The sequence below is a fragment of the Macaca mulatta genome, chromosome 15 (genome assembly GCF_049350105.2).
Source record: "Macaca mulatta isolate MMU2019108-1 chromosome 15, T2T-MMU8v2.0, whole genome shotgun sequence".
Lineage (NCBI taxonomy): Eukaryota > Metazoa > Chordata > Mammalia > Primates > Cercopithecidae > Macaca > Macaca mulatta.
The window spans coordinates 64793847-64814102 of NC_133420.1; the positions used below are offsets into that span (position 1 = coordinate 64793847).

Here is a 20256-nt window from a genome sequence, read left to right on the forward strand (position 1 = left end):
ACTTTAATCCTCTGCTCAAAATTCTTCAGCAGATCCCAGTACTAATAGAATAAATCACTCATCATTCATGGGTTTGCTCATCTCATCCCTTCGTTTTTTTTCCCCACAAATATTTATTGAGTAATAGACCCTGTGCTAGGTGCTGGAGATACAGCAGTAAAGAAAACAGAAAAGGGAGTCCCACCCTTGTAGAGTTTGTTCTTCTAGTTGAGACAGACCATAAGCAAATAATTTAAATGGAGATAACAGTTTGATAATAGATTGATGTGGATTTTTTTCACAGACACCCTAATCCAAATCATTAAAAAAAAATCCAATCATATTCCCCTGCCACCATTCCATCAGAATGGTCCCCACCTAAAAAAAGGAGCATATGATAAAGGGGAAACTCCCTCCAGAGGAGGTGAAATAAAAATAAGCACTTTTCATTGAGAGTGGGAGTATGGAGGTGGGATGATGCAATAGAAATATTCAGATAGGGAGAAGGGTGACCTGAGATCCTTTGATCTTGGTGGCAGGGTACAAGCCTCAGAGAAGCTCTATGTTTGACATGGAGATGGGGGAGGGAAGAGTGGGCGATAGTACAGCATCTGTGAAGGCAAGTGTCTAGGGAGCACCGCTGAAATCATGCTGGGTTCTGAGTGGTCTATATCTAGAAGTGATTCAAAAGTTCCTGTGTAGCCCCAGGGTACCAAGAGGGCTGCAAGACCAAGGGACTCCTGGGCTACTGAGATGAGAGCAGTAATGAAGTTTGGTGCTTCCAGAGTTCTGGTGGTAGTGTTTGTCCATCCCAAGTGGATTCTAGGACAGAAGTTAATGGACAGGGATGGATTAGAGATAAGTTGGTTGAGACAGCTCAATTGGAGTCCAGCAGAAAATGCCAACACATAGACCAGCTGTACCCAGGGAAGAGTAGTAAACTTTCCCTTATACAGACACTGTGCTCCCACAGGAGAAGGGAGAGGGGAAGAACACTTCTATAAGGGCTGAACTTTGAATTAATGCTTATCAGGAAGAGACTATCACACATGAAAAGATGGAGAAGAATGAAAAAAAGACTGGTTTGATAGGAAAGGTTTAGCTCAGGAGAGTCTTTTTTGCCAGAAAGCAGAAGCATGAACTTTGTTGACTCATTAGTGGGTTTTAAAAAATTTTTTAATTTTTGTGGGTATATAGGCGTATATATTTATGGGGTTCATGAGATGTTTTGATACAGGTATGCAATGCATAATAATCACATCATGGAGAATGGGGTATCCATCCCTTAAGCAGTTATCCTTTGTGTTACAAACAATCCAATAATACTCTTTCAGTTATTTTAAAATGTACAATTATGGCTATAGTCACCCTGTTGTGACATCAAAGGGTAGATCTTTTTTTTTTGAGACAGAGTCTCACTCTTGTTGCCCAGGCTGGAGTGCAATGGCGCGATCTCAGCTCACTGCAACCTTTACCTCCCAGGTTCAAGGGATTCTCCTGCCTCAGCCTCCCAAGTAGCTGGGATTACAGGTGCTCTCCACCATGCCCGGCTAATTTTTGTATTTTTAGTAGAGGCAGGGTTTCACCACGTTGGCCAGGCAGGTCGAAAAAGTAGATCTTATTAATTCTTTCTAACTATTTTTCTGTATCCATTAACCATCCCCACCTGCCCCCCAGCTTCCAACTCATTAATGTTTTAAAACATAAGTTTCATGAAGTCACACCTCTGCTTAAAATCCTTCAATAGTAAGTGACGTCAGCAAGATGGCTGGCGAAAGACGCCTGGTATTCATCTATCCCACAAGAAAGGCCCAACACAACGAATAAACAGACTGAGGTTTGACTGCAGCGTGGAAGGGAGAGTGGTGGAGAGTGGTGGGGGAGTGGAGATGCACCTGTGGTGATTAGAAATCCAGGAGGGCAGCGAGGAGGCACTGGGCCTCTATAGCCCTGTCTCCCCCGCCTGGATTGGATGTGCCCAGAGTCAGGAGAGACTTCTTATTCCCGGGAAAAGGTAAGCCCAAGATCTCCACCAGCCCCCACTGCCACTGCAAAAACCTACAGTCCTTATTACAGAAGAATCCTACAGTCTTCCCAAGCCCTAAGCCCAGTTTGAAGAGCTGCTGGGAATTCATGCAGCTATACTGCTCCAGATCAGGAGAGCAAGGTGTGCACTCCCCATTCCCCCCATCCCACTCCCTGTGGGCCAAGCTGCTGCAGCATAATGCCATCTTGAGAAAAGAGCAAACTCTGAAGCACACCCTGTTCTGGGGGCCTGTAGCCACTGCATATCTCCAGCACTGGGGTGCTCCATCCTCATTAGGCCAAGCCCACACCACACGGTTGGCTGAATGCCATCCGTCAGCTGCACAGAGCCTGGGCCTAGGATCAGCTCTGACTCTGGTCCTGCACAGCAAGAAAACAAACCCCTGCTTACTGCACTTCCAGCCAGAGGAACAGTCTGCCAGTCCTGCCCAGGGCCAACTTGCCTTGAGCTGGCCAAACTACCCTACACCCTCCCACAAGAGAGAGAGGCCCCTGAGCCTCCTAGTAGCTAATATGCCCCCAGGCCAGTGCAGTGGCTATGCTCCCATGCTCAGGACGTGAGAAACAACCCCACAGCACCCTTGCCTCTGCAGACATGCCCCTGGCCTGCCTAATGGCCCTGCATTTCCCATAAAGACCTGGGAAATACTCCTGCAGGCTGCCCCTGGTAGGCACGACCCCAAGCCAGCCAAGCAGCCAAGAGCCCACATCCAGGACTTGAGAAACAGCTCTGTGGGCCATCACTAGTGAACATGCCCTGGGCTGGCTAAGAAGCCATGTGCCTGCACACCAGGCCTAAGAAACAGCCCTGTGGGCCATCTCCAGCAGAAGTAACCCCAGGTCAACTGAGCAGCCATGAAGCTGTCATGAGCATAAGCAACAACCCAGTGCTTACCCCCAGAAGACCTGTCTCCTACGCCAACAAAGCAGGTGTGCATCCATGTCTCAGGCACCAAAAACAGCCCCACAGGCCACCTCTTGTGGGCATACCTGCAGGCCAACCAAACAGCCCTGTGCTTATATCTCAGACCTACAAAACAGCCCAGTGGGACACCCACTACAGAAACACCCCCAGGCCAGTCAAGCAGTTATGTAGCTGTGTCCTGGCCTGAGAAAATTTTAGCAGGGAGTTAACCTAACTGTTAGGTTTGGATGGAAAGTTCTGTCACTTTCTGTGGGGAGCAGTTCCAAAGACTTCAGTTTTCAAAGTATTTGCTATGCTGTTTGGGTCTGCTCTTTGCATGCACTTCTTAGAGGTTAGTCTGGGACATAGGGGATGGGCTATACGGCAGTTCAGTCCTCAAAGCTTTTGCTATGCGGTTTTTCATGTGTTCTGAACATACACGGCTTAGGGGTGAGTATGGACTTGTGACAATGCACATGGAAGCTGGGGATCCCTTATCCCCCTCTCCTCTGCTGGATTTTCAATACATTCTTTGTTTCTCAGGAGCCCCTTTTTACCAGTCCTTTCGTAGAGAGTTGGGATTTCCCCTAGAGTTGTGGCCACCATAATCATACAGTTCTGTGTGATTGGGTCTACACTCAGGACAAGACAGTTAGAGAAAAGAAAGATAGAAAAATAACAGGAACTCTTCCATCCACCCACATACACTCTTCCTACCTCGGGGCATTTTTTCCCCCCATTTCCTCCTTCCAGAGGAACAGGTTTTCTCGCGGGGTTCTGGGTTTCTGTACCACTGCCAACGTGACAGCTCAGCTGTATGACCAGGGCTGGTCTTGGGCATGGTTTGGAAAGGACGAAAAGAGAAAAATAAAATCAAGGATTCTCCCTACACTCTCGAGCTTGCTTAGTCCATCTTTTCCAGACCTATGGCCATGAAAAATGGGATTTTCTCAGTTTTTGCTATCCGTTCCTGTCACATAGGTCCCCAACTCAGGTTGCCTTTGGATCGAAATTGGTAGGTAAAGGAAGAAAACAATCCAGGAAACTCACTGCCTCCATTTGGATTGTTCTTCAGGCTTTGACTTCCTTCACAGCCAACTGCTGCTTCTACTTCTCAGAGTTCTTACATAGTTGTTTCTTGTATTTTTCCAGAATTTTTGTTACAATCAGTGGGGGAGATAGGCTGCAACTTGGCTAGACATGGGCTGGACAGTTTTTTTTTAATCTTAAATTTGATAAACAAAAGAGTTCACATAGCAGGCTTGAATTAACTGAAATTTGGAAAAATTCTAGACAAAACTAATTAGTTCTATTGTCCTTCCTTTTATGGGTTGAAGGAGCAAATCTCTATGGTACTTAATGGCCATTTTAGAAAACCCCATAGGCCAGGCACTGTGGCTCGCACCTGTAATCCCAGCACTTTGGGAGGCTGAGGTGGGTGGATCATGATGTCAGGAGTTCAAGACCAGCCAAGATGGTGAAACCCTGCCTCTATTAAAAATACAAAAAATTAGCCAGGCGTGGTGGTGGGCACCTGTAGTCCCAGCTACTTGGGAGGCTGAGGCAGAGAACTGCTTGAACCTGGGAGGCGGAGGTTGCAGTGAGCCAACATCATGCCACTGCACTCTAGCCTAGGCAACAAAGAGAGACTCTGTCTCAAAAAAAAAAAAAAAAGAAAGAAAGAAAGAAAAGAAAACCCTATAAATGTAGTTTATTCATAAAAGACACCTTTACAGTTCTTTTTAAAATATGACTTTTGGATAGGCAAAATCAAGAATAGTAATTAGACAAAATAGGCGGGGCATGGTGGCTGATGCCTGTAATCCCAGCACTCTTGGAGGCCAAGGTGGGAGGATCAGTTGAATTCAGGAGTTCAAGACCAGTTTGAGCAACATAATGAGATCTCGTCTTTACTAAAAATAAAAAAAAAATTAGTCAGGTGTGATGGTGTGTGTCTATAGTCCCAGCTATTTGGGAAGCTGAGGCAGGAGGATTGCTTGAGCCCGGGAGATGGAGGCTGCAGTAAGCTATGATCCTGCCACTGCACTCCGGCCTGGGTGGCAGAGTGAGACTGTCTCAATTGAAAAAAAAAGAAGACAAGATACAAGTCATGTATATCTAAAGATAAATAAGACATTACTTTCTATAGGGTAAACTAAAAGTTAGAGACTGAATCATAACAAAAGCTCTTAGTCTTTAAATCTATTTCTTTTTATCTCATAACTTAGTAACATAGACTACTATGTAAATACGCTTTTAAGTGTTCACAAAAAGAAACCCTAATAGTTTAATAAATATTTTAGACTTTAAAAACATTTACTTACATATTTTAATTGACAAATAAAAATTATATATGTTTATCATGTATGTTGTTTTCAAATATACATTATGAAATGGCTAATTTCAGCTAGTAACATTTGTATTACCTCACATACTTATTTTGTATGTATGTAGAGAGAACACTTAAAATCTACTCTCTTAGCAATTTTCAAGATCTTTTAGACATTTTTGGCTGCTTATCTGGACTAGTTATTCCTAGAGTGTACACATGATAACAGAATGACTTTTATTTCTAAGTTAATTTTTAATGTTTTCCGAGAGGGGGAAAAAGGAGGGAAAGGAACAGAACAAAACAGAGGAGATCCTCATCAGTATAGTGGTGAGTAAAAAAAAGAAGAGACAAAACTGGCTTCAGACATATATGAATATTGTAGAAGGCTAATTATATTCCTTCTTCAAGGAGAGGAGAGAAAGCTTAGATGCAGGAAATCCATTTTCACATATAGATATACAACAGAGAGTTATTATACCTGGTTGAAACAGTAGCTCTGACCTTCCACAATTTTATAAGTGGTACAATAAAGCCAGCATTTATTAACTCCTGAAGTACAGAAATGAAGGAGGGGTGTCTTCTACATGAAACAAAACAATCACTCCACATAAATCAGGCAAGATGAAAAACCTCCTTAAAAGGATTTCTTCTCTTTATGTTCTAAGGTACCTCTCAAAGGAACAAAGTTGTCTCTGTAAACAGTTCGCCAAAGTGTTTGGTGCAATTGCAAACTGTCCCTGGTAAAAAACAGACAGAGGGGCATACAAGTTAATGTTATAGTGAGAAACCACACAGGAATTGAGCATTTGGCCTAGATGAGGCTCAGTTTGGGATGAGGCAGAACACGTGAAATGTCAATGGTCCATAAGATGGTACTTGTCCAGAGCTTGGCCAAAGGCCAGGCTGTCACTGATGACAGCTGACTAAACCTCCGAAGTTGGGCAGACAAAACTAAACAAATTAGTCCCCAAAGACACAAAGATAAGAGAAGAGCCAAGTATAGCGGTGTGCTCTTGCAGTCCCAGCTGTTTAGGAAGCTTGAGCGTAGGAGTTTGAGGACAGCCTAGTCAACATAGTGAGACCCCATCTCTTAAAAAAGAAAAAAAAGAGGGCCGGGCGTGGTGGCTCACACCTGTAATCCCAGCACTTTGGGAGGCCGAGGTGGGCGGATCACAAGGTCAGGAATTCCAGACCAGCCTTACCAACACGGTGAAACCCCGTCTCTACTAAAAATACAAATAATTAATCGGGTATGGTGGCAGGTGCCTGTAATCCCAGCAACTCGGGAGGCTGAAGCAGGAGAATTGCTTGAACCTGGGAGGTAGAGGTTGGAGTGGGCCGAGATCGCGCCACTGCCCTCCAGCCCGGGCGACGATGCAAGACTCAGTCTCAAAAAAAAGAAAAAAAGGATGAGGTAAGATAAAATAAGATTGAGAAAGAAGTCCTTATAAGGATTTGAAGTGTTGACCTGAGACAAAGTCTGTCTAAGGACACTATACTATGGAGGCTTTCTGAAGTTCTCAACCGCTTGTGTACCGGCTTGAGGGACTGTCTTATTGGATCTTTACCTGTCTTCTCCCTATAGATGTTTCCTGTTCCCTTTTCCCAGAGACATGCATGATTTGCTCCCTCATCTCCTACTGGTCTTTGCTCCAATGTCATCTTCTCAGACCTCCCCTTGCCACCTATTTAAAATTACAAATCTTGTTTATACTCCTGACTCGGTCTCTTCTTTATTTTTCTCCATTGCACTTATCACCATCTAACACACTACATATTTTCCTATTTGTTTGCTTTGTCTCTCCTTCCACTAGAATGAAATCTCCCTGAAGGATTTTTTTTTCTGTTTCTGTCTTAACTAGAACAATGCCTTTCACATAAACAAAGGTGCCCAATTTAAATTTGTGGGATCAATGAATGAATTGTCTATGGCAGTGGCAGTGAAGACAAAAGCCTAAAATGGAGCCTAAAATATCCTTATAACAAGAAACGCCCCTTCCTCAATTACAAAACATTTGTTTCTGGGATATGTTATTAGTTCCATAAGTTAGAAGAGAAAACTTACAGAAGGTGAAAACTACTGTGAAGAGGCCTGGTGCGGTGGCTCACGCCTGTAATCCCAGCACTTTGGGAGGCTGAGGCGGGCAGATCATGAGGTCGGGGGTTCGAGACCAGCCTGAACAACATGATGAAGCCCCATCTCTACTAAAAATACAAAAATTAGCTGGGTGTGGTAATGGGCGCCTGTAATCCCAGCTACTTGGGAGGCTGAGGCAGGAGAATTGCTTGAACCTGGGAGGCAGAGGTTGCAGTGAGCTGAGATCGTGCCACTGCACTTCAGCCTGGGTGACAGAGCAAGATCCTATCTTGGGGGAAAAAAACAACAAATAAACACATACACAAAAACAAAAAAACAACTATAGCAAAGAAAGAAATCAAACTGGAAGGATAAGAAAAAGAGGAAAAAAACTAAACAAAGACAATCCAAAAAGAGGATTAGACTGGATGAAAGACTGTACCAATGAAAAGAGATAGAGTGCAATGGATGAAAGAAAAGATGACATTTTGAAACACTAGCCTTTTACTGATAAATGTTGTATTATAGGAAAGGAACGTCTGTGATCTATGGGACAATCAATTATCAACTATGTAAAATATTAACTATATGAAACCACACTTTGTCTTCAGAGCAGAGGTTCCCCTTGTAGGTGGCAAAGGGGAAACGTCCCTTCACCTTTAGAAGGTTATGAAAATCAACTGACAAAAAGCAGATTAATAGGTGAAAAGGCATACAAATTTATTAATGTGCATGAGGGAGGGGATTATTAATAATCAGAGTGATTATTACTGAATAACCCAGTGTGGTACAGAAACTTACATATCCTTTTTCATGGACAGTAGGAGATGAGGAATGTCAACAATTCCTTTGAGGGGCAGTAAGTCATTAGGGAGAATGAATGGACCCAGGAGTTGGGAGGCCTACGTTAAGGGAAGGTGAGAGGTAGAGCTACACAGGAACAAAGGTTGTCCAATGCAGATAAAGTTCCACGGGTGATCTCTTGGGGCTACCCTCAGAAGAACAGATGAAAAATCTGGGCCAGAAAGGTGGCTCACACCTGTAGTCCTAGCCCTTTGGGAGGCCAAGGAGGGAGGATCCCTTGAGGCCAGGAGTTTGGGACCAGCCTGGGCAATATAGTAGACAACCTGTCTCTATGAAAATAAAATAAAAATTAGAGGGGTGGGGTGGTGCTCACCTGCAGTGAGCTATAATCACACCACTGCACTCTAGCCTGGGCAACAGCGCAAGAATCTTCTCTTTTAAAAAAGTGTGTCTGGGTGTGGTGATGACACCCAATTTCTTCTCTTCTCCAGTGGTTGACCTCTCCTGGTTATTTGAATCTCTAGGGAGGGGATTTCAGACAATTGCATTGCATTTCTTTTGGAAACAAAGTTACTTGTTTAGATAAGGAAATTCCAAGAGAGTCCCTCTCTGCAGTTTGAGTAGGGGGAATAAGACAAAGGTAGGGGTTAGGGTTGGGATCTTGATTCTGAGGCAGCTTCTTTTTTTTTTTTTTTTTGAGATGGAGTCTCACTCTGTCACCCAGGCTAGAGCGCAGTGGCGTGATCTCTGGCTCTCTGTCGCCCAGGCTAGAGCGCAGTGGCGTGATCTCGGCTCACTGCAAACTCTGCCTCCTGGGTCCAAGCGATTCATCTGGATTCTAAGGCAGCTTTTAAGACCTCACCATGTCAAAGCATCAGGAAGGAAGCACCATGTCAAAGCACAATGAAACTTAAGATTCCTTAAATTAAGATTCCTTTCTGCTGACTCCAAATTTTTAGACAAAACGCATCTGTGTGAAGAGACCCCGGAACAGGCTTTGTGTGAGCAACATGGCTGTTTATTTCACCTGGGTGCAGGCAGGCTGTCTGAAAAGAGAGTCAGTGAAGGCAGATAGGGGTGGGGCTGTTTTATAGGATTTGGGTAGGTAAAGGAAAATTACAGTCAAAGGGGTATTGTTCTCTAGCGGGCAGGGATGGGGGGGGTCACAAGGTGCTCAGTGGGGGAGCTTTTGAGCCAGGATGAGCTAGAAGGAATTTCACAAGGTACTGTCATCAGTGAAGGCAGGAACAGGCCATTTTCACTTTTTTTGTCATTCTTCAGTTACTTTAGGCCATCTGGATGTATATGTGCAGGTCACAGGGGATATGATGGCTTAGCTTGGGCTCAGAGGCCTGACACCTTTAACCACTTGTAAATTCAAGAATCTCTCAATCCATTATAACCTGTAAGATCTGCTACAAGACATCCAGACTTTTTGGGCTGAACCAATGTATACCCTTCAAGTATTGATTTATGACCTTGCCTATAACTTCTGCCTCCCTAAAACGTATAAAACCAAATTGTAATCCAACTGAGGCAGGCACACTTTCTCAGGACCCCTTGAGACTGTGTTACCCAGGCCATGGTCACTCATATTGACTCAGAATAAGCCTTTTTAAAATATTTTACAGAGTCTATTTTTTCCACTAACAGCCCCAACACCCTCAACAACTTCTCACTTCCTTCCCCCCTCCCTGTTTCTCCCCTCTAATCCTTCCTCTCTTTCCTTCTCAACCCTCAGGACTGCATGTGCACACACCCACAAAGACCAAAAAATCTGTGTAGAGAAATGCACCCACACAGACGTTTATACCTAGAAACACATATGGTCAGGTTCTGAAGACCCATCTCCACAGTTCATGTCCACGTGACACAGAGAAACACACCCATGAGGAGATATCCACAACCCCAGTTTCCACACGAAGACAAAATAAAATCTAAAACTCAGTTAATTAAGATCAAATATATACAAAATAAAATGTAGTCAGAGTAAAATAAATATTTCAGGAATCCTGTTATTTCTGCATGTTATCATTATACAGAGACACCAGCAGTTTATGCATGTTGATTCCTGCATTTTGGATCATTCCTTCTTCCAACTTCACATATTAAAATCCTCTCTCAGCTTCAAGCACCAGCTTGAATGCCATCTTCTACATGAAGCTTTCCCAGATCACTTCAGCCAAAAATAATTTCCCCTTTAGGGGAGATTTATATAGCAACTTTATATAATATTTATAAGGAGATTATATACCACACACTCTCAGAAATCGTATTATTGTATAGATACCTATTATTTCCCACTATGCTGAACACATGTAACTTTTAAGTTATCAGAATTCACTTCTACATACTTTTATATCCCCTACAATGTTTTATTCAACAAATAGGTTTTAATGGACACCACTTTCAGCTGATGGGTAGAAAACTAAAGCACAGGAGAGGAAGGTGGCTTAGATGAAAAATGAGGGATATATATGACGTACATATATATATATGTACGTCCAGATGGCCTGAAGCAAGTGAAGAATCACAAAAGCAGTGAAAATGGCCAGTTCCTGCCTTAACTGATGACATTCCACCATTGTGATTTGTTCCTGCCCCACCTTATCTGAGCGATTAACCTTGTGAAATTCCTTCTCCTGGCTCAAAACCTCCCCCACCTTGTGACCCCCGCCCCTGCCCGTAAGAGAAAAACCCCCTTTGATTATAATTCTCCACTACCCACTCAAATCCTATAAAATGCCCCACCCCTATCTCCCTTCGCTGACTCTCTTTTCGGACTCAGCCCGCCTGCACCCCGATGATTAAAAAGCTTTATTGCTCACACAAAGTCTGATTGGTGGTCCCTTCACATGGACGCGCGTGAAAGTCATGACTGCAGTCTGGTGTTTAGGATTGCCTTCCCTGCCTCTGCAGCTGGTCAGGAGGGTGGAGACTAATGAGGGGGATCAGAGAGAATCAGGAGCCAGCATTCAGCTTTATAGACAGAAAGGCTCCATTTTGTCAAGGTTCTCTGAGCCAAGTGGTTTCTTTGGGATGGATCCACTGTAATTAAACTAAAAAGAGACTGAAGCATAAATCAGAATGCTAATTTACTAATGTATAGTGAGAAATGTAACTCCAAGGAACCTGGCCTACTCCCACCTGCTAGTCAGGGCATTCTCTCCTTCTAGGTCTATTTACATTGCAAGTTCTAGGCTACTCAGAAGTGTCTGATGACTCTAATCCAGTCAGGCCTGTGAGTGCATAAACTAGAAAACCTAAAAGAGATGGATAAATTCCTGGAAAAATACAACCCTCCTAGCTTAAATCAGGAAGAATTAGATACCCTGAACAGGCCACTGACAAGCAGTGAGATTGAAATGGTAATTTAAAAATTACCAACAAAAAAAAGTCCAGGACCAGACGGATTCACAGCTGAATTCTACCAGACATTCAAAGAATTGGTACCAATCCTTTTGACCCTATTCCACAAGACAGAGAAAGAAGGAACCCTCTCCTAATTGATTCTATGAAGCCGGCATCACTCTAAGACCAAAACCAGGAAAGGACGTAACCAAAAAAGAAAACTACAGACCGATATCCTTGATGAATATAGATGCTAAAATCCTTAGCAAAATACTAGCTAACTGAATCCAACAACATATCAAAAAGATAATCCACCATGCTCAAGTGAGTTTCATACCCGGGATGCAGGGATGGTTTAATATATGCAAGTCAATAAATGTGATACACCACATAAACAGAATTAAAAACAAAAATCACATGATCATCTCAATAGATGCAGAAAAAACATTCGACAAAATCCAGCATCCCTTTATGATTAAAACTCTCAGCAAAATCGGCATACAAGGGACTTACCTTAATGTAATAAAAGCCATCCATGACAAACCCACAGCCAAAATAATACTGAATGGGGAAAGGTTGAAAGCATTCCCTCTGAGAACTGGAACAAGACAAGGATGCCCACTCTCACCACTCCTCTTCAACATAGTACTGTGTTGGAACCGAACTCTCGATTCCCTCCTGGGCAGGGGTCGCCGTGAAGGATCACCGACACGAGATTCACAGCAGAGAGTTATTTATTGCTAGCACACTAGGGTCCCAAGCTCTAAGTTGGCCCCTGGGACCCCGAACGCTTATTACAGGCTGTTTATATAGGCAAACACAAGTTCAAACACAGCTTTTGGCGCGAAGTTCAAACAAAGCTTAAGGCGCAAGATGATTGGGTCTGGCTATGGCCTGAGCAAGGTGTCTGGTTCTGATTGGTCGGGGCTTGACCTTATGGGTTTCTTTCCTGGAATGGTTTAGGGCTGGACCTCATGCGATACTTTCCTAGAACTGTTTAGGGCTGGACCCCCTGATGTACATTCCTGGAATTGTTTTTCTGTTTGAGTTCCGGGAACATTGGGGGGCTATCCATGGCCATCTGGTGTTAATTTTTTAAGTTTTATGAGGCCTAGTTTCAACTGGAAGTCCTAGCCAGAGCAATCAGACAAGAGAAAGAAATAAAGGGCATCCAAATTGGTGAAGAGGAAGTCAAACTGTCACTGTCTGCTGACAATATGGTCGTCTACCTTGAAAACCCTTCACTGTTTGCTGATGATATGATCGTCTACCTTAAAAACCCTAAAGACTCCTCCAGAAAGCTCCTAGAATTGATAAAAGAATTCGGCATAGCTTCTGGATACAAGATTAATGTACACAAATCAGTAGCTCTTCTATACACCAAAAGTGACCAAGCAGAGAATGAAATCAAGAACTCAACCCCTCTTACAATAGCTGCAAAAAAATAAAAATAAAATACTTAGGAATATACCTAACCAAGGAGTCAAAAGACCTCTACAAGGAAAACTACAGTAATGGAGGAGACCACCCCTCATATCGTCTTATGCCCAATTTCTGCCTCCAAAGAAAGAAGAAGTAAAAACTAAAAGGCAGAAATGAAATCCACAGGCAGACAGTCCGGTGCCACACCCTGAGTCTGGTAGTTAAAGATTGACCCCTGACCTAATTGGTTATGTTATCTACAGATTAGAGACATTGTATAGAAATGCACTGTGAAAATCCCTATCTTGTTTTGTTCTGATCTAATTACTGGTGCATGCAGCCCCCAGTCACATACCCCCTGCTTGCTCAATCAATCATGACCCTCTCACACGCACCCCCTTAGAGTTGTGAACCCTTAAAAGAGACAGGAATTGCCCACTCGGGGAGCTCGGCTCTTGAGACAGGAGTCTTGCCGATGTCCCTGGCCGAATAAACCCCTTCCTTCTTTAACTTGGTGTCTGAGGAGTTTTGTCTGCGGCTCGTCCTGCTACAACAGAACACTGCTGAAAGAAATCATACATGACACAAACAAATGGAAACACATAAATCTCATGAATGAGTTGAATCAGTATTGTGAAAATGGCTTTACTGCCAAAAGGGCTGTGAGTGGAACAATCTCAGGTGCTAGTGTCACTGGGCTGTGACAGCCTGGTGCCTTTCCTGCAGTTGGGGGACACAACTGATGACAGGAACTAGGTGTATACCTGGATGACACTGGAAGACCTTTGGATCCAGCCTTGCTCTTTGGCTCCTGTTTTTTAAAAATTTACTTTATTTCATTTCATTTTTGAAATAGGATTTAGCTCTGTAGCTTGGGCTGGAATGCAGTGGCACAATCACAGCTTGCTGCAGCTTCAACCTCTTGGGCTCAAGTGATTCTCCTGCCTCAGCCTCCTGAGTAGCTAGGGCTACAGGAGCATGCCACCATGCCCAGCTAATTTTTTATTTTTTTGTAGAGATGGGGTCTTGCTGTATTGCCCAGGCTGGTCTTTAACTCCTAGCCTCAAGTGTCCTCCTGCCTTGGCTGCTCGGGCTCCTATTTTAAAATTTCTTTTATTACTGTCCTTCTTTTAAAAAACTAATGGATATGTGAATAGTCTACAATTTCAAACAGCTTATTTATAATCATTCTGAATATTTATACCCTCTTAACTTGAATGAAATGGAGGTAGCAAGGCCCTTAGTGGAATTTAGAATCAACCTTTTTATCATCTCTAAGTTGCTGTGATGGGCTAGTTACTTTACTTCTTGGTGATTCAGTTTCCTCTTGTATAACATGAGATAAAATACCTGGGTCTGGCCGGTGGTAAGCACTGAATGAGGTGATGTGTGTACAGGCCGGCACTGGGTAATGCTGCTCAGTCAGGGTTAATTCCCCTTTCTTCCCTGTGTTCCTGAATTCTTTGACTTTTATTTATAGTTCATTGTCTAGGTCAGCTCATCGCCAGAGATGGCCAAACTCACCTATTATATGAGGACTTTTCATAATATCATCCACAGAGAGTTGCTGACACCCTATTAACTACCTCCCCTCTGCAAGAAAGCTCATTTCTTTTTCTTAATTGAAATCTGTCATAGACAGGAATTAAATTTCAGAACATTTAGAAACATTTCAAATGGTGAAAAAGATGCAGCTACTGAACACGTTTTTGAAATCATGACTAAAATTTCATTTCACTTATTTATTTTTATTTTTTTGAGACAGGGTCTTACTCTGTCATCCAGGCTGGAATGCAATGGTGTGATCATGGTTCACTGAAGCCTTGACCTCCCAGGCTCAAAAGATCTTCCCACCTCAGCCTCCTGAGTTGCGTAGCTGGGACTACAGATGCATGCCACCACGTCTGGCTAATTTTATAATTTTTTGTAGAGATGGGGTCCTACTATGTTGCCCAGGCTGGTCTTGAACTCCTGGGCTCAAGTTGTCCTCCTGCCTCAGCCTCCCAAAGTGTTGGGATTACAGCATGAACCATCATGCCCAGTCTAAAATTTCATTTTTATAGGAGTTTCTTTTAGATGCATTATTGAGGCAGATGGAAATGTAATTATTCTGTTTGGTTGAGTAGTAACTATCAGTAATATTTAACAGGATAATACATTTTATATAAGAATAAGAATATAAATTCATTTTTGCAATCATAGTAATATTTTCAAGGTATAAATAAAATTTAATCATTTTGATTATAAGATCTTCATGTGTATATTATTAAATCAAAAGCATTTCTACATGTTTATTTATTTATACATGACTCTGTCTTCTGAGTTTTCACTTTATTAGTAAGGTATTTTAAAACACTTTTTGGAAGATTCTGTTTTTAATTATCTTTTTACTAGGGAAAATTTCAAATAACATACCTCCACGCACCTGTCACCCAACTTCAAATTAATATTTTTTAACAATCTTGTTTCTTCTATACCCCCACACTATTTACCTCCTCATTTTGAAATAAATTCCAGATATCAGAGAGTTATACCATTAAATATTTCAGAATGCATCTAAACATATACAAGCTTTTAAAATGACAGAGCTACCATTATTAAACCTAGAAAGTTCATAATAGTTTCCTCATATCATCAAATACCCTATCAGTGCTTAAATTCCCTTGATTGGCTTATAAATTTATTTTTATTTTCTCAAACTCCTGACATCATGTGATCTATCCACCTCAGCCTCCCAAAGTGCTGGGATTATAGGCATAAGCCACCACACCTGGCCAGTCACCACGCTCCACCCCCTGTTTTTATTTTCTATAATTTGTTGGAATCAGAATACAAACACAGCCCACAAACTTCAAGTAGTTGAAATGTCTCTTAATGTTCTTTTAATACATAGATTCTGCTCCATTGCTTTAACTTTTCTCCTTATAATTTTTTTGTGGAAGAAACTAGATCCTTTGTCCATAGTCCTGATTCTGCCAATTGCATCCCTGTGGTCTATCATGTTTGTTTGCCCTCTGTATTTCCTACCAATTATATGTTGCTGAATTTGATTTGCTAAAATGTTAAGAACTTTACATTCATGTTCATGAAAAATGTTGGTCTCTAATTTTCAATTCTTGTAATGTCTTTGGATTTGGTATCAAGGCAATCCTGGCCTCAAACAATGAATTGAGAAGTATTCTCTTCTTTTTAAATTTTTGAAAGAATTTATGTAGAATTGGTATTATTTCTTCCTCAAATATTTGTTAGAATTCACTAGTGAAGAAATATGGACATAAATAAATAGAGTTTCCCTGACAAGAATTTTTTTGAGACAAGATTTAAACTACAAATGCAATTTCTCTAAACGGATGTAAGGCCATTCAAGTTATCTATTTCTTCTTGAGTAAGTTTTGATAGTTTGTGTCTTTCAAGTAATTTGTCCAGTCTTAGTCCATTTTGTGCTGTTATTACAGAATAGCACAGATTGGGTAATTTATAAAGGCAGAATTTATTCTCACACAGTTCTGGAGGGTGGAAAGGTACCAGCACTTGATGAGGGCTTCCTTGCTGTGTCCTCACGTGGAAGAAGGGCAGAAAAGCAGAAGAGAGAGAACCCACTCCTGCAAACCCTTTTTATAGTGGCATAAATCCACTCTGTTCTCATGAGCTAAAACACCTCCCAAAAGTCCCCCTGTCCCAACACTGTTACACTGGAGATTAAGCTCCCAACACATAAAGTTTGGAAGGAACACATTCAAACCATAGCAGTTGTCAATTTATAGACATTAAAGTTGTCAATTTTTTTGTTGTCAATTTATAGACATTAAAATTTTCACATTATTATCGTTATTGAGACAGGGTCTTACTCTGTCACCTAGACTGAAGTGCAGTGGTGAGATCTCAGCTCGCTGCAACCTCCACCTCTCAGGCAAAAAGCGATCCTCCCACCTCAGCCTCCTGAGTAGCTGAGACTACAGGTGCACATCACCATGCCCAGCCAATTTTTGTAGTTTTTGTAGAGATGGAGTTTTGCCATGTTGCCCAGGCTGGTCTCAAACTCTTGAACTCAAGTGATCCACCCACCTTAGCCTCCCAAAGTGCTGGGATTACAGGCATGAGCCACTGTGCTTGGCCTTCACATTAATTGATTGTCCTTTAAATATCTTTGGAATTTTGGTGAGTCACCTCTCTCATTCTCAATGTTGGTCATTGGTCTGCTCTCTTTTTTCCCAAAGTTCCTATGACTTTTTAAAACATGAAGGACCCTGGCCTTGCTGAGGCTCCCACCTCTGAGTGATGGTGTTTTCCTTGGCATAAATTGTATTCAAATTTCTTAACCAGGCTCCTTGAGTTCCCCATGGTGTCCATAAGTGGAGTCAATGTCTCTGAAATTCAATCAAATTTTGAGTGTGAGGGGAGGGACATAGTTTCTTCAGAGTCTCAAATACAAATCCATAGCTCAGTGCCTTCTTGCTTAAGGGTTATTTTTGATACTTATTTAATATACAGGTTGCTGGACCCTGCACATAGAGATTCCGATTCATTAGTCTGGAGTGAAACCAGGAAATCTATATTTTTGTTGTTGTTGTTGTTGTTGTTTTTGAGACTGAGTCTCGCTCTGTCGCCCAGGCTGCAGTGCAGTGACCGTATCGCAGCTCACTGCAAGCTCCGCCTCCCGGGTTTACGCCATTCTCCTGCCTCAGCCTCCCGAGTAGCTGGGACTACAGGCGCCCGCCACCTAGCCCGGCTAGTTTTTCGTATTTTCAGTAGAGACGGGGTTTCAGGATGTTAGCCAGGATGGTCTCGATATCCTGACCTCGTGATCCGCCCGTCTCGGCCTCCCAAAGTGCTGGGATTACAGGCTTGAGCCACCGCGCCCGGCCAAGGAAATCTATATTTTTAACAAGCTCCCGAGTGATTCTGATGTAAGGCTGGGATTGAGAGCCGGCTGGAGAAGAAAACCTTTGAAAGTTCCTCTCAGGGTAGAGATGTCACAGGACTAGGTGTATTGGGTGGGCATGTGCTGCCCTCTAGTGTCTCTGGCTGCCATCTACCGTTACTCCCCACACTTCCGCATTGGGTAGTAATCCGCTGTGTGAGTGCTGGTGGTTCTGCTGCCTGACACCGCTCTGAGGCTTCCTGCCCAACTCCCTGGAAATTCTAGCTCTTGGGCATTAACAAAGGTGCTCATCTATAAAAGCGTTGCCGCTGAGTCGCAGCAACTATGCATCTCTGTCCCCGGCACCTTGGTATATTTGATGTTTACTAGTATTTTCTGAGTATGAGACACAGCGAAGCTCTTTCGTAAGGTTTGTGTGGAGGGACAAGTCTCACATCAGTGGCATGTCAGTCACATTTTTCTTTACAAGGCGATAGGACCCATGGTACGTATGAACTGGTAGCCATGAACAGTTCCTTGAAGAAATTCTATTGCAATCATTGTGGCTTTGCAGCATTATAATGAAAGCAGGGTCTGGCTTAAAGCAAGTTTTCTAGAAACAAATGAAGAAGAATCCTTGATAGTTGTGCAGCCCTCCAGCATCCACAGAGGCTTTTCATGTACTTCATCTCCCTTGTTTGCTGTTCGCTCTCAACCACAAGGCAGGAAGGGCAAATGTGATGATCCATGCCCACATCGTGAGAAATGCCAGGCTTAGCTGTGTTCATTACATGAATGTGCCCTTGTTTAGGAAGACACTGATCCCACTGTCCTGTCCGCACAAGCACCCTTGTCGATGAGCCCCAAACCAGTAAAAAAACCTATGCTAAAGGCCTAATCTGCAAAAAGGCATGAGACCATTTTTGGCTCAGCCCTTGGCTCTAATTCCTCAGCTCTGAGACAGAGGAGCAAGGGCCAGGAGAATTGCTGGAGCAGAGTGTTCAGTAGACAGTTTTAATGTCTTGGTCAGAGGGCAGAGGCTGCGGGTTATCTGTGAGGTAAGTAGTGCACCGGCAGGAGCAGGTGCAGGATTTGCAGAATGTGGTGATGCTGCTGGGGGCAAGAGGTCAGGCTAATGGGTGATAAAACTGTTACAGCCGCATAGAGGGTGGCAGCAGCTGGTTAAGTAGGAGTAATAAAAGTAATGAAGGATCCAGGCTACTTTGCAGGTATGTTGATAACCTGCTACTAAAAAGCTGACTCAAACTGCCTTTTAATTGATTTTTGTTAATCTTTCATTCAGTGCTCTTTGGTTGAAAAAGTCTTCTCATTCCTGCATTATGGAATTTGCAAGTTCAGGGCAGATGGTGAAATAGCTCAAATTTGTCCAATTTTCAGGCAGGGCTCTTCTTAAATTATCCTTAATATGAAGATCTATTTTCCTTTTGTAGGTATAAGAAGGACATTTAAGAAAAATGTTCAGTAATGCAAATCAAAACTGCAATGTGATACCACCTTACTCTTGCAAGAATGGCCATAATCAAAAAATCAAAAAACAGTAGATGTCGGCATGGAAGTGGTAATCAGGGAACACTTTTGCACTGCTGGTGGGAGTGCAAACTAGGACAGCCACTATGGAAAAGAGTGTGAATATTCCTTAAAGAACTAAAAGTAGAACTACCATTTGATCCAGCAATCCCACCACTGGGTATCTACTCAGAGGAAAATAAGTCATTCGAAAAAGATACTTGCACACGCATGTTTACAGCAGCACAATTTGCAATTGCAAAAACGTGGAACCAACCCAAATGCCTATCAGTTAAGGAGTGGATAAAGAAACTGTGGTGTATATATATATGAGATGGAATACTACTCAGCCATAAAAAGGAATGAATTAATGGCATTTACAGTGACCTGGATGAGATTGGAGACTATTATTTTAAGTGAGGTAACTCAGAAATGGAAAACTAAACATCATATATTCTCACTGATATGTTGGAGCTATGAGGACGCAAAGGCATAAGAATGATACAATGAACTTTGGGGACTTGGGAGGAGGAGTGGGAGAGGGTGAGGGATAAAAGACTACAAATAGGGTACAGTGTACACTGCTCAGGTGATGGGTGCACCAAAATCTCACAAATCACTAAAGAACTTACTCATGTAACCAAACACCACCTGTTCCCTAATAACCTGTGGAAATTAAAAAAAAAAAAAAAGAGAGAGAAAAATGTTCACTAATCCATTTGTTTGTCAAATCATTTTCAGAATATTTTTCCTTATAGCTAGTTCAAAAAGAAACCCTTGTGCTAATGAATTTTTTGGTTGTTTTTAAGTTATGGTAAGATATGCTGAACATAAAATTTACCATTTTAGTTATTTTTAAGTGTACAATTCAGTGCCATTAAGGGCATTCGCTTATGAATAAGATGGTTGTATTCATCACCCCAAACAGAAACTTCTGTACCCATTAAACAATA

General features: G+C 42.4%; 1 protein-coding gene across 10 annotated transcripts in view; it reads right to left on the reverse strand.

Moving 5' to 3' along the window:
• Nucleotides 1–20256, reverse strand: part of PHF24 (PHD finger protein 24) — a 293212-nt gene that overhangs the window by 52690 nt on the left and 220266 nt on the right. The window contains exon 1 of one of the 10 annotated variants that reach the window (XM_077965913.1): nt 12007–12250. The exons of 8 other annotated variants lie outside the window; for them this stretch is intronic. In XM_077965913.1, coding sequence (XP_077822039.1) covers nt 12007–12137 — 131 coding nt within the window. In that variant the 5' untranslated portion in view covers nt 12138–12250. Of the gene's footprint in view, nt 1–12006; nt 12251–20256 lie in introns of those variants that run through there. One more of the 10 variants, XM_077965914.1, reaches the window with a different exon arrangement.